The 15,831-nt window shown below is 40.6% G+C and overlaps 1 protein-coding gene across 1 annotated transcript; it reads left to right on the top strand.

Moving 5' to 3' along the window:
- Window positions 1-536: 536 nt before the first annotated feature.
- On the top strand, window positions 537-1,070 carry LOC145130425 (uncharacterized). Its single transcript, XM_079065232.1, has one exon. It carries the CDS (start codon window positions 537-539, stop codon window positions 1,068-1,070), a length of 534 nt encoding a protein of 177 aa, XP_078921358.1.
- Window positions 1,071-15,831: the final 14,761 nt, after the last annotated feature.

The raw sequence follows: 15,831 nt of genomic DNA, 5'->3' as shown, positions 1-15,831 counted from the left end.
TCATAAGGTTTCTCTTTTAATAATATTTAAAGATATATTTGTAATATTTAATAAATCAAATAAAAAAATAAAAAGCTAAAATATTAGAATATATGAAAAAAGATTAAAAAAAATAGTAATAAACGATTATTACATGAAGTTTCACAAATGATTCTAATGTAAAATTTACTCAATAAATATTTATAAAATGTCAAAAATGGTTTGTAATGGATATTCATGACCATTGGTGTGAGCAAGATTTGCACTAGAAGAACCATTTTGGCGGAAAAAAGTTTTGATAAAGAAGAAATAAAAAACAGCCTAAGACATGCGTGATGTTCGAAGTAAATGCCTCCACGCGCCCCTGTCCTTCTCTTCCCATCATCGACACTAATAAAAAATAAAATAATAATAAAAAAATCAAAATAAAATCAAACTTTGTCCCTCCCTATAAAACCCCTTCCGTCTCCTTTGCCACTTCACAAACATCCTTCGTCTCCCTCATCAACAAATCTTTATTCCGAAACTACCCCTACCACTCTCTCTCTATTGTTAAAATGGAATCTCTGAGTTGCAAGAAACGAGTCCGTTCTGACTCAGACGAGTCGGGGTTTGACTCAGTTGAGGCCAAAAGAATCCTCCTCGACATTTTGGACGATTCAGATGCGTCCACAGTGAATCACGACCTTGACTCGTTCATGAAGAGCTTTCAAGATGAGATTTCTCCGGTGCCTGAGTTTGGTGCCGGAGTAAATTCCGAATCCCGGCCGGAGCTTGGGTTTCTTTTTGAGGCGTCGGATGACGAACTCGGTCTTCCGCCGACCGAAACGGATACGGATACGACTCTAACCGCATCGGAAAAGATGAGAGTTTTGGCTGAGTCGGTTGAACTCAGTGAGTTATGGGGGTTAGATGATCAGATCTCAAACTATGGGTCATTCGAGTATGAATTTGGTTATGACGATGTTAATGTTAGTAATTATAGTAACAACGGTGAATACGTGGCGTTAGATGGATTGTTTGATCATACAGATCTAGGTTTTGGTTCGTCGGATCTGTCATGGCGGCCGGAAACTTTGCCGGCCCAGTGACAGGGATCGATTTTCCGGTTAACTCCTTTAGAATATTGTAAAGTTCTTTGATTTATTTTAAAATTTAAACAAGAATCGTGTTGGAAATTATTATATAAATGTACACAGTACACACAACTGATAATGAAAATTTAGCTGTTAGATAGCTAATAAAAAATTAAAACATGACAGTTTAATAATGTAGCCGATAAATTATTTAAAATATATAATAATGTAAAGCATATTTAATTAAGTTTTTTTTTATAAATACTTAATAATGTTATATCCTAGATCTGTGGATGTAGTCTTCAAAAGAATTGACTTTACCATACAAAAGGGCTTAGCGGCGCAACTTGTTGCTCGTTTGCCTTTTCATTCGTTATATGATGATAACTAAAAATCTGATTTAAATGGCTTAAAATACTTAATGTTAAATTTGGTAGAGGTTTAAAAAGGTTAAAAGGTCGGTTTAATTAAAAAATTGGCTTATAAATTTTTTTTTGTTCTTCAAATAGAACAATTTAAAAACTCTTGAAGTCCAACCTTTTTTATGCATATTTGTAAAAAAATATTCATTTTTGCCCTTTAACCATTTTTATTCTTCACATGTCACCTTTGCCTTCACAACCACCATAATCTCCACTAGGGTTTACCCTTAGAAGCAACCACCACCGCTGTCGCCACAAACGTGTAAATCGTTGCAACCACCATAAATCTAGAAATCACACACACAAACCTACCTCCAACACCACCACCATCCTTAGAAAACCAAAAGACAAAGTAGAGATGGCGACGGCTAGGGTTTACGCGCCACAAACCTGGAAATCGCTGCCACCACCATAAATCTAGAAATCACACACACAAACCTACCTCCAACACCACCACCCTTAGAAAACCAAAAGACAAAGTAAAGATGGCGACGGCTAAGGTTTACGACGAAAATAAAGGTTAGGAGTTGTAGTGAAATCGAAATGGAAAGACAAGGGGGTTTTCAATTTTTCCGACGGAGGGAGGAGGGTGGCCAAGGTAGTTGTGGTGATCGGAAGACAATGGTGGTTGGTAGGGTTTGATGGCAAAGGAAAGGCGGTTTCATCGGTGTGTACATATCTAGAATGGTGGTGCTTTTCGATTTTTCGGCATAAGGAGGAGGTGGCGTAGGCAGCTCGGGTGGTCGGAAGACAGTGATGTTTGGTGGGGTTTGATGGCGAAGGGAAGGTGGTTCCACCAAATGTGTGTAGATCCGAAAAAAGGTTTTTGATTTTTTGACAGTCGAGGATAGTGGTGGTAGCACCGGTTTCTTGAGAGAGAATGGAGGAGTAGAAAGCTAGAATATAACCGACCAAGGGGGTGGTGGCTTGTTGAGAAGGCCAAAAATGGCTAAAGGGAAAAACTGAACAAATCTTCACAAATATTAGACATTAATGCACAAAAAATTGTCACGCCGACAAAACCGACAAAACTTGAAAAACTTAAGACTTTTATGTAAATAACCAACGCCAAACGGATTGAAGAACTCACCAACATACCCTTTTCCGTTTACAAGTACTTGATCTTATCAAGTAAGGGTTGTGTACCCGTCGGTGCTGAAGTGCCACCTCGGCTAAGGAGCTGCTTTCTGTCCACGTGACTATTTTCTCCCTTGACGACCCAATTCACACAAAATTTTTATAAAAGAAACTAAGTTCTATCTAATTGATTTACAATTTTACCAAAACTTTTATCCTCCTTAACAAAACAACCAAAAACAAATTTTTATTAAATAAAAATAATTTATGATTAATTTTATTCTTTTAAAATTATTATAAACACTAAAAACAATCGTTTTAACTTTAAACAATTAATTTTTTTTATTTTTACTTATAAACTAAATAAAAACATATAAACTTTATTTTATATTATTAAAATAGATAAATCTAGTTACCATCGTGACATTAAAATTAAATAACAGGATAAAAAAGATCGCGATAGTTAATTATCAAAAATTAAAATGAAATTTGCATACGTAGGATCCATGATAATTAACATGAAATTGAAAAGGATTAGAAACGAAAACTTAAAAAGATTAATTATGAAGTATGTTAATATTAAACTTTCAATTTTTCATAAATATTTATATTTTTCAAAATTTTAAATGAAATAGTACTAGATTTTTAAGATGATAAAATTATATTATATGAATATGTAAAATACTAAAATATATATCTAACCAATACAAAATTAAAAATTTCCATATTGCATAATACCAAAAAACAAAAGATTGTGAGCATGGTTGTGGCGGTGGCCTAGGTCACGAACATAACTATTATTATTTTATTTTGGTGAGTGATTGCACAAAGAGCTCCGTATGTGGTATTCAACCTAGCTGTATCGTCCTAAATATAAATATAATTTCGAGTGTATGAAGGTTGTGGGTCAAATATTTATTTATTAAAACCGATGGACTATTTTGAAATTATGATAAAGTATGGGGGCATTGTAGTAAATTAGGAGGTATTTACTTTTAAAATGGTGGTATTCTTTCTGTGAGAGACAAGTTACGGATTATCCTTGCCGGCTTCTTTCTACACAAATATAATATTAACTAGCAAAGTACTCGCGGCTACACCGCTTTTGAGATAATATGGGAAACATCGGCAAACTTTAAAAAATACGTGTTGAAAGTGTAAATCACCGCAAATAGGAGAGAAAGTTGACAACCTCTAAAATTAGATGTCCAAAGTATACGACAACCAAAAGAAGGGACACTGGTGGAGAAAATCCAAAAATGTTGTGGCAATAATGTGAAAGTTGCCAAAGTTGAGAAAATATGGTGACAAAATTTTAAAGGAGGTTTTTTGTGTTTTTTATGTCAAAATGTAAAAGTTTTGACTATAAGGACGAAAAGTGTCAATTTCATTAAAGATTTGTGGCAAAAACACCATAATATAAAACTTTTCACTGCAAGGACGAAAAGTGTCAAAGTTACTAAAGATTTGTGGCAAAACCCTGAAAGCACAAAAACTTAATTAAAACACAAAATTATAAAGGTTTTCACTTTAAGGACTAAAAGTTTCAAATTCATTAAACATTTGTGGCAAAAACCTAAAGACATAAAAATTACTATTGCTAACTTCCTTTAAATTTAATATATATATATATATAGAATATGACCAAGAATAATGCCAACTGCCAACGTGGTTCAAGGGGCGATACTCTATAAAATATAAATATCTATTTAAGCTATTTATATGTTTTTTTCTGTTTATGAATATTTTTTTATTAGAAATCATAATATTAAATATATAAAAATTGATTTCAACATCTTAATCAACATAATTAGACTGAAATGGTGACCTCATGTTCGAACCAAGAAGATCGATAGGCTTTTTACGTCGGGATTTGAATAGCTTTGTTTGGATTTATAGAGGTAAATTTAATAACCGAAAAATCAAATCGAAACTAAATTAACTGTAACCAAATCATTATAACATAATTATTTTTTTAACAGATTGTTTGGTTTCAATTTGTTGATAACCAAAAAATAATGGTTCAGTTTCGGTTTATAGAAAAACTGACCCAACCGAATCGATTTTTAAAGATAATCCATATTCTAATAAATGAATAGTTTTAATCTTCTTTTGCTAAGTGTCATTCTAATACATCTAATCATTGATATTATGTCATGTGTCATGTAGCTATGTTAGGCAACTCATTTCAAAATTCAAATTTATATTTTCTAATTATATGTTAAATTTGAAGTTATAATAACTTTAAAAATTTGATATATCTCTTAATTTATAATTTATTTAAAATAACTGATTAATAATTATAAATTTTTATTATAAAAGTTTAATTAATTTTATAACTGTGGTTCCCACGGATTATAAACTAGTTATATATAATATATTAACTATATTTAAAAATTTAGAATATTAGATTGATTACTAACTTAGATGTTGCTTGTTTTTTTAAAAGAGCATCCTAACCACTTCCATTAAGACACAAATTACGCATATACGTTTTAACTCACAAACTGTTTTGCTAGACCTAAAAAGTTCTTTGCACCTTCTTTTTTGAAGGAGATGGGCATATCTCTTCTCAACTTTGAAGACATCTTCAAGTTAAAAAAACGCATACACCATTTATTTTGTCTTTTCCTTTCTTGTTTGCGCGTATGCATTTTCACAAAAGATAAAGCTTAAATGTGTCCACATTTCTTATGCTTTTGCTTCTTTGTTTGATTTTACTTATATTTCTTGTCATAGTGTAGTACATAAAACAAACCATTTTTTTTTTCTCTTTTTACTTTTTACCTTCCATTGAATTTGTTTTATTTTCTGGAACTGTAATCGAGTTCCATGAGGATTTAGGCGATTGAAAATTAAAGGTGATGATTTTTGGATGCATTCTAATGTTTTAATATTCCATTTCATGTCATATAAATTTGGTTTATTAACCTCAATTAATCATGTATTTTATTGTATTTTTTCTTTGTATTTTCCTATACAATTGTATTTTATTATTGAGACATTTTTTAAAAGTTTTTTAAAAGATAGTTTTTTTTATGCATTCTACAGACTTTAAATAAATGTGTTAGGGAATCAGACGACACTTGTCCAGAATCATAACAGATTTGATGTCATTTGCAAAGTATTGATGACCCCGTATTAGGAAATAATACGGATAACACACAAAACCAAAAATACACAAAAAACACAGTATTTATGTGGTTCGGTCAAAATGACCTATGTCCACGAGCAGGAGGGGGTATTCTTATTCATAGAGTTCTCAAACAGAGATCACACGTACGACCAACATATATTCAACCTACTTACTAAGGATACAAAATACACTTTCAAATGACTAACATGCATCCTTATTATAGACTATGGATCAGACCTAAAACCCTTATGGTCCAAGCCCATTAAACTATAGGCCCATGAAAAGGTGTGAACCAATCACAATTCGTCATGCAACCGCTTCTAAAACCTTCATCCTTGAGATACATTACATTGGAATCAACAATCCACCACTGGCACATCAGATGTCATTGCATGACACACCTTGTCACTTAGTGACACCTTCTATCACTCTATGGCACCTCCAATGCATGACACATCGTTGAGGTACCATGACGACACATCAATATGACATTGAGTGGCACCTCCTGTGCATGGAACGTCTTAATGTGCCATTGAGTGGCACCTACTATGCATGCCACTTCTTCCAGGTGTCATTCTCTTGTCGAGTTGTCATTGAGTGGAACCTCCTTTGATGCTCCAATCTTCTGTCAGATGCTCCATTGCAAAGAGTGACATCATTTTTGAGGAGTGACAACGTATCCAAGTGTCTCATCATATTTAAGTGTGTCTTCATATCTAAGTGTGTCATCGTATCCAAGTATGTCATCACATTCAAGCTTGTCATCATATCCAAGTGTGCCATCGCATTCAAGTGTGTCATCATATCCAAGTGTGTCATCATAATACTCAAAATGCTCAAGTCACATTTAGCAAAATGCATGATTGTTTTGAGAGAAAAATACAAAACTATTTGAGGGAAAATGCATTTCTTAGACTTTAAATTTCAATTTATATTATCAGAGTGCAGATTTTAAAAAGTAAATATATTTTTTTTAAATGGATTTTTTTCTTATACGAATATGGTCTAGATTTTTTTACCAATTCAGGGGGTGTTTGAGATTACTTTTTAAGCTCAAAAGTTCTTTTTGTAAATGTTTTTTTTTTAATTTTAACTTTTGAAATGACAAAAGCCAAAAGTTGTTTTTAAAGTGTTTAAGTTGTATTTCTTGACTTTTGAATGTAATTTACCTTTTAAAAGGCTAAAGTTATAAAAAAAACATAACTTCTCGACTTTTAAAAAACCATCTTTTTCTTCTTGGGAAAAAGTTACTTTGAAAATGATTTTTATTTCTTAAACTATCTTTTTGAATGTTTTGACCTTTTAAAAAACTAAAAGTCAAAAAAATCATTTGAAACAATCCAAAACACGCTCTAAAAAACAAAGAGCGTTTTAATATCCTTAATTCCCAATTAGGCCATTATGAAGCCGGCAATGGCCAATTAAAAAATTAAAATAATCACCGAGAAATACCTAAAAAGGGTAAGAATACAAGTATTTTGTGTTACTTCTTCGGCACTCGGCAGCCGGCAAGTAAAAACAAGCAATTGTTACTTGTTCCATACTTCCGCTGCATCTTTCTTCCTTGGCAGTCAAGCTATTAGGCCGGACGGAGTGGAGCGGGAAGGATGTGTGGGAGCCATTCCCGCTCGGAGGAACACCGCACCGGCGGTGCGGGATAGGAGGCGCGGGGAGGAGGTGGGGGAAGGGGTTCCCGCTCTCTCTCTCTTCTTGTTAGTGGCTGGAATTTGTTTTTTTTTTTTTTTTTTTTTTTTTTTTTGAGTTTGCAGGTTTTAACGAGGAAGAAGGAAGAAGATGAGAAGTTTCTGGAAATGACATATTTGGCCCCTATGTTTTGGTCTTATGGCAAAATACACCCAGCTCTGAATTCTCTTCACAAAAATAGTTTTCAAAAATTACAAAATAGACACTATACTTTTATATTCCAATTATCATTAAAATCAAGTAATTTTATTTAAAAAAAATAGTGAGGAAAGCCTTTCCCACCCATTCCTTGGGTTTTAGGTGACGGAAAGGAAAGTGAGGGAAATGGTGGTATGGCCCACAAAAAGTGAGGGAAACTTCCCTCCCACTCCCTCCAGTCTTATCGGCTTCAAGGCATCAAAGCGAAAAAGGCCTACCATTACCAATACCATTCGACAAGCAATCCCAATCAAGTGAATAATTTCCAATTCTCTTTTATAAATTTATGTTTTTGTTTTTTAAGGCTGAGGCATACTTTGTAGTTTGTAATGATTATCAAAATCCTTTGGTGTTAGTTTTGTTAATGTTAATGATTTTATTATTTTAGTGTTGGATGTCTGTTCGGGATGGTAAACTAAAATAAAATAAAATAAAATAAAGGCATTTGTGATAATTTTTGGGTTCACATGGGTCTTCCTTTAATTCTAAACTAGGTGTAAAACCCGTGTATTAAACGGGTTGATTAAAAAAGAAATTAAATATTAAAGTGTAAACCATAAATATTTTTTAAGGACTTTCAAGTTAAGGACTTGGTATTGGGCCTTGGCCCAATAAGGAGAATTGACTTAATAAGGGACATGGACACTTAGTCAAGGAGGTTATTTTGGGTATTAACTTAGTATTTATTATGTGATAGTTCGGGATTCCTGGTGAGACAGCAGTCATAGATTTGCGGTATTTCGGCACTACTTGCAAGGTGAGTTATCCTCACTATACTAAGGGGTCTAAGGCACCAAGGCCGACCCATTGGATATGATATCCTAGCAGTTGGTATTATGTTGAGTATGAGTTAGTTATGCATGCTAGTTTGATATGCTAGAGGCTAAGTCTGTAGCATTACCTGTGATATTGTCTTTTTATATGTATGTGTACTTATCTGTTATATGTCGACATATTATGTGGGATGGGTTGAAGTGATACTGCTTCGTGCGGTAACCAACAAACCCGGGAGCATACCAGATACGAGTTGAGGGAGACTCGTACTGTGGGCTCGGGAGCATTCTAGTTACGAGTTGAGGGAGACTCGTACTGTGGGCTCGATGGCAATCCAGATGTGAGCTGTGGGCCCGGAAGGCAATCCATACTCACACTGTGGGCCCAGGGGTAATCCAGTCTGTAAAGCTGTGGACCCAGTACATGATGTTATTTGTATATGTGTTATGTGCAGTGTATTGGTATTTTGGGGAGCTCACTAAGCTTTCGGGCTTACAGTTTCAGTTTATTGTTTCAGGTACATCAGGGGATCACGACAAGGCAAAGGCGTGATCGTACAGCTCCTCATGATTTTTATGGGTGTTACAAGTTGGTATCAGAGCCTTGGTTTGAGTGAATTGGATGAACACTCGTGTGAATCCAGTCTCAAACCAAGGAAGGATTTTCAAAATATTTTTAAAATGGTTTTCAAAATGAGAAAAGGAGGATGTAGGGTGTACGATCAGCCGGAGCCAGTAAGTAGACCCCAAAATACCATACGGTTATTTGATATTGTGATATGCTAGAACAGCATGCTAGTACTAGGCTAGGGATCTTCAGGAATTGCATGATAGAATTGCCTGATTACATGATGCCTGCTAGCCTAGGGTTTTCCTTATTTGAGATTGACATTATTACTGTAGTTGTTTAGTGTATGCATCACGGTTATACATAATTAAGATCTTATAACCTGAGAATGTTTAATTTGGCCTTATGTTCTGTTCTTGTTGATTGGGGGCTTAGGGTTGGATTGGATATTCGAAAGTCTATAGGGTACATCGTTATGTATGGCTAGCATACACTAGTGCTACAGGGTTGGTGGAAATTTCATGGATGGGTAGGTTGTATGAAGCCGGTAGGTCAGTTGTGGGACAGTTAGCCTTCCTCTAGGAGTGAGGTTAAGCGACCACCATATGCATGTATATTTTTAGGGTGTTGTGGTGATACATGTGAAAAATATGGGTAGGTGTGGAAGGTAGTATGGGCCCGTACTACTGAAAGCACATGAGCTATACGCGTAGCAAGGAAGTCACAACCCCTAGGGTTTAGTCGGGAGTTGGTTCCCAGTTATTTATGCGGATTTTCTGATATCTTCATGTTATATTTTCAGTATGGTGGTCACAAGACGCTTTGTGACTGGATCCCGGTCAGGATCGGGATCAGGTGACGGAGGCCAGGAGGGGCCAGCAACACCTGAGGCTGTGGTGCAGATGGGTACAGAGGAGCTAGATGCTAGGATTCGAGAGATCCTGCATGCTGAGGTTGCTGCTATGTTCCGGGCACAGTTACCGGAGATGTTTGGGTCTATTAAGACCGCCATGGTCGAGTATTTCGACGAGCGTTACGCAGCCCTTGCAGAGACGGCTGCCGCTGCAGCTGCATCGACTGTAACAGCGGCAGGATGAGGAGGAGCCAATCGGGGCTTCCAGTACCGGGACTTCGATAACACGAAGCCCCCGACATTTGATGGTACCCAGGATTCGATTAGAGCTATGAGGTGGTTATCTGACGTGGAGGGTTGTTTCTTCACGTGTTCATGTCCTACTGACCAGAAGGTCAGATGTGCCCTGAACATGCTCAGGCTCGGGGCCAAGGAATGGTGGATGTTGAAGACAGGGCCGTACACTGATGAGCAGAGAGCTGCTGTTACTTGGGAGCAGTTCAGGGATATGTTTCGCGCCGATACATTCCACGGGTTGAGCGGGAACGATTGGCTCAGGAGTTTTTGAGTTTGAGACAGGACGGGGAGTCGGTGACGGAGATCACCCGCATGTTCACAGAGAGGGCGATGTTCTGCCTAGAGTTTGCTTCTGAGCAGGCTCAGATGACACGTTATCTGAGCATGATCAAGACTGACATCCGTCAGTTTGTGTCTACCCAACGATGTGATACTCTTTTGGAGTTGTAGGAGGCCGCTAGGCGGCGTGAGTTGGAGATTGAGATACAGTTGAGGGAGCAGCGGCAGGCCCCGACACAGTCGCAGCCGGCGCCAAAGCGGTCTAAGACCGCTGATTCTAGGACCGGGGGTCAGCAGAGCCGTACTTGTGGAAAGTGCGGAAAGGGTCATTCTGGGGTTTGTCGATTTGGTAGTGGGTGCCACAAGTGTGGCAAGGAGGGGCATTATGCGAAGGATTGTCGTCAAGCCGCCCCGGTTCCGAGTATGAGGTTATGTTATCACTGTGATCAGGTTGGCCACTTGAAGTCCAACTGTCTGTTGCTTGCCGCTAAGACGGCGCAGATTTCCGCGCCGGCTACATTGAGGATTTCGGATGGGAGGCCAGTCAAGGCAGAGCCTCCGAAGGCTCAGGGGCGTGCCTTCCAGCTTACGGCCGAGGAGGCCAGGGCGGCGCCGGACGTGGTTGCTGGTATGTTTCTATTCTCTATTTCTTTTATTATATCTGTTTTATGCTTATCTGTTGTACCTGTGGTTAGGTACGTTTTTAGTGAACTCCTTGCCTGCATTGGTTTTATTTGACTCGAGGGCGAGTCGGTCATTTGTATCTCAGACTTTCAGTAGGGAGTTCAGTATGTCGGTAGGCGAGCTAGAGTGTCCGTTGCGAGTCTCTATCGCCAACGAACACGGGGTTTCCGCTTCTTCGGTCTACCGAGGATGTGAGTTGGAGATCTTCAGAGTGTCCTTTCTGATAGACTTGATTCTGATTCCCATGGGGGAGGTGTGCGTGATTGTGGGCACGGAATGGCTCAGTCGATTCGGTGCCATGATTGATTGTGAGGGTCAGCGGGTGGTAGTTCGAACCCCAAGTGGGGGAGAACTGATTGTAGATGGCGAGGGCACCAAAGTGGGAGCAGGGTTATGTTCAGCTGCTAGGGCTCAGCAGTATATTCAGCACGGGTGTGCGGGTTATCTGGCGTATGTGGTGGATACGCGAGCCAGGGATCAGATTTCAGTTTCAGAGGTTCCAGTAGTCAGGGAGTTTGCTGATGTGTTTCCGGAGGAGTTGCCAGGGATACCTCCAGAGAGGCAGGTCGAGTTTCGGATCGACCTGGTGTCGGGTGCGTATCCTATCGCCAAGGCGCCGTACCGGTTGGCGCCACCAGAGATGCAGGAGATGCCGCCACAGCTGCAGGAACTGCTGGGCAAGCAGTTCATTCAACCAAGTAGTTCCCAGTGGGGCGCGTTGATACTCTTCGTCAGGAAGAAGGACGGTTCGCACCGGATGTGCATTGATTATATGGAATTGAAAAAGTTGACGGTGAAGAACCGTTATCCACTCCCGAGGATAGATGATCTCTTTGATCAGTTACAGGGTGCATCTTGGTTCTCCAAGATAGATTTGAGGTCGGGATATCATCAGGCCCGGGTCAGAGAGGAGGACGTAGAGAAGACCGTGTTTCAGACTCGTTATGGTCATTACGAGTTCTTGGTGATGCCGTTTGGGCTCACCAACGCGTCGGCGGTATTTTATGGACCTGATGAATCGGGTTTGTAGACCGATGCTGGATCGATCGGTCATCGTGTTTATAGATGATAACTTGGTGTATTCCAAGACCCGAGAGCAACACGAGGGGCACCTTAGGGAGTTGTTGGTGAGCCCAAACGGCATCACCACGAGTTGTTGGGAGTTTTGAGGCGAGAGCGGTTGTATGCCAAGTTCTCGAAGTGTGAGTTTTGGTTGCGAGAGGTCCGGTTCCTCGGACATCTCGTTAACCAGGAGGGGATTTTGGTCGACCCGGCCAAAATTGAGGCAGTCATGCAGTGGGAGGTGCCGAGATCTCCTTCAGACATCAGGAGTTTTCTGGGATTAGCAGGGTACTACCGGAGAGGACGGGTGATAGCCTACGCGTCGCAGCAGCAGCTGAAGCCGCATGAGACGAGATATCCTACACATTATTTAGAGCTGGGAGCGGTGGTGTTCGCTCTCAAGATATGGAGACATTACCTCTATGGGGTCCGCTGTACCATATACATGGATCACAAGAGCCTGAGACACATCATGGATCAGTCGAACCTGAACATGAGGCAACGCATTTGGCTGGATGTGGTCAAGGACTACGACTGCGAGATCCTTTACCACCCAGGTAAAGCGAATGTGGTGGCGGACGCTCTGAGCCACAAGTCAGCTGGGTCTTCCACCCCAGCGGTATGTATGAGGATAGCGGTGGATTCTCCGCTTGTGAGTTTGATCAGGAATGCTCAGGTGGAGGGAATGGGACCAGAGAACTGTAAACTGGAAAGGATTAAGGGTGAGAACACCCGGTTTGTGCAGGATAGTCGGGGATTATTGACTAAATACGGTCGGGTATGGGTTCCGATGTCTGGTGGGGTCAGACAGACAGTGATGGAGGAGGCTCATAAGTCTCACTTCTGGTGGGGTCAGACAGACAGTGATGGAGGAGGCTCATAAGTCTCACTTCTCTATTCACCCGGGGGCCACCAAGATGTACCGGGACTTGAGCTTGAGTTACTGGTGGTCGTGCATGAAGCGAGAAATCGCTTAGTATGTCGAGAGGTGCTTGATCTGTAGGATGGTCAAGGCCGAGCATCAGAGACCGCATGGCACGCTGCAGCCCCTGGAGATTCCCATGTGGAAATGGGAACAAATCACGATGGATTTCATTACCAAGTTGCCGAGGACGACAAAGGGGTTTGATGCTATATGGGTCATCGTGGATCGATTGACCAAGAGTGCCCATTTCTTGGCTATACGGAAGAGTTCATCAGCCGAGAAGTTGGCCGACGTATATGTTCGCAAGATCGTCGCTCGCCATGGGGTTCCGGTCTCCATTGTTTCCGACCGAGATGGTAGATTTACCTCCCGTTTCTGGCGGAAGTTCCACGAGGAATTGGGCATGCGGCTGCATTTTAGCACAACATTTCATCCGCAGACCGACGGTCAGAGCGAGCGGATTATACAGACCCTCGAGGATATGTTGAGGGCATGTGTCATTGACGTCGGTGGGAGCTGGGATTCCCACCTACCCCTTGTAGAGTTCGCCTACAACAACAGCTATCATTCCAACATTGGCGCCCCGCCTTTCGAGCTGTTGTATGGGCGGAGATGTCGCACCTCGGTTTGTTGGGGTGAGGTCGGACACAGGGTGATAGGACGGACGGAGGTAGTCTTGCGGACTACCGAGAAGATTCAGCAGATTAGACAACGACTGCAGACTGCTTAGAGTCGGCAGAAGAGTTACGCCGACAGACGCCGATCTGAGTTAGAGTTTCAGGTGGGTGATATGGTACTCCTGAAGGTCTCACCCTGGAAGGGTGTGATCCGCTTCAGGAAGAAGGGGAAATTGGGTCCCCGTTACATTGGGCCGTTCAGGATCATTGTCAGGGCTGGCAAGGTGGCATACATGCTAGAGCTACCGGAGGAGCTTATTCGGATCCACATCACTTTCCACGTTTCACAATTGCGAAAGTGCATTATGAATCAGGAGGCAGTGCTGTCGTTGGATGATATTCAGGTCGATAAGCGCCTGAATTACGTGGAGAGGCCTGTGGCCATATTGGAGAGGAAGATGAAGGTTCTACGGAGCAAGGAGATACCTTTGGTGAAGGTACAGTGGGAGCATCGGAGGGGATCTGAGTGGACATGGGAGCCCGAGTCTGAGATGGGGGAGCATTACCCGAATCTTTTTGCCACAGCAGACTTCGAGGATGAAGTCTAAGTCAAGTGGCGGAGAATTATAACATCCCAAGATTTGGCAGGTAATCACAAACCCTCTTCTATCATTACCTTGTCATTTATAGTCCTTGGGGTTGGGAGTGAAGAGCCAAGATAAGTTTAAGGGCCAAGTTTGCAAACTTGGGCCAAGAGGGAGTACGTTGCGCGTACATAAGAGTACACTAAGTGTACTAAGGTCCGCCTTAGTACACTGGGCGTACACTTGTATACGCTGGGTGTACTAATGTCTGGGTGAAACCCTAATATTTAGGGTTTGGGGCCTATATAAGCAACATAATGAGCACCAAAACCTCCCTTACTGTAAGGTCCAAATATGGATCTTTACCAGTAGTTAAGCAGCAATCAATCACAAAATAAGAATAAGATGAAAAGAAACCAAGCTTGCACACGATTATATTCAGAAAATCGTCTGGTACAACTCGATAGGACTCTATGGCATCAACAACCGACAAACGACTAGCACCTCCTCTATATATACAAGACACGACCATAAACTGGGTTTGCGACCGTAAACAGGGTTTACGGTCATAAACGTGTTTACGGCCGTAAACACAGTTTACGGTCGTAAACACACAAAATGTCCAACAACCAACAAACAACCCATAAACACTATTACAGACTCATTCTGAACACAAAACAATGAAAGCCTAGACCAAACCATTTCCAGGGTCCTTCAATCTCCCCCTTGGTTTGGTGCTAGCTTGGATTTAGCTCTTCTCGACCACCAATACGTCGGATTTTCCCATTGCTCCATTCCACATCTTCTTTTCAATAATTTGAGCCACCATCGCCGTGTATTCTTTCGCAGCGGGCTCAAATATTGCTTCAGCCACCTTAATCTGTTGAGTAGCAAGATGATGTATGTCCCATTTGTGAAATTGAAGCAAGTGCCTTTTCTCATAGAGACGGATGCAATCATTTTGAAGCTTGATGACAGCGGCATCTGTTAATTCATCATATACCCAATACAGCATGGATGCAAGGGAACCATCAGGGTAGTTTTGAAGAACAGGGACTTGTTTCACTTGTGCGGTAGCTGGCCACATCACTTGTCTAAGTGGCTGGTTTCTCTTGGGATCAAGAACTTTGGAGTGAACCTTGACGATTGACTGAGCAGTCTTCATCGAAGGAAATCCTTTGGCAACTTGATCCTCCAAAAACGATTTAAACTGGTTCGCCCTGGAATTATTTGTAGGATTGGAGAAAGGAGCCTTAGACAGCTCAATAAGATCAATCTTGGTAAAAGAGTTAAAGTCGTGAGCGTCTTTGTATAGTTCATTTTTGCCGCTCTTTCTCCTCACCATGAACATGTTCATCGAGTCATGGAACCCCCATGAGATGATTCCAGACCTGTCACCATAAGTGTCTCTGAAGCGATTTTCGCCCAGATCCGTAACAGTAACCTGTTGTTGATCCCAGGGTGCTTTATGATTTGCACTCCGTTTGAATAGAAGTTGACCCTTTTCAGTTTCCTGGGTCGACTTCTTGCATTTTAAGGCCTTTCCACGTGGAGCTTGCTCCGGTTCCTTTTCGAAGAGGTCTACGACGGTGGTGGT

The sequence above is a fragment of the Lactuca virosa genome, chromosome 8 (assembly GCF_052849685.1).
Source record: "Lactuca virosa cultivar CGN04683 chromosome 8, Lactuca_virosa_CGN04683_v6, whole genome shotgun sequence".
NCBI classification, from domain to species: domain Eukaryota; kingdom Viridiplantae; phylum Streptophyta; class Magnoliopsida; order Asterales; family Asteraceae; genus Lactuca; species Lactuca virosa.
The sequence above is the reverse complement of the archived record's forward strand: the minus strand, read 5'-3'. Positions and strand labels throughout refer to the sequence as shown.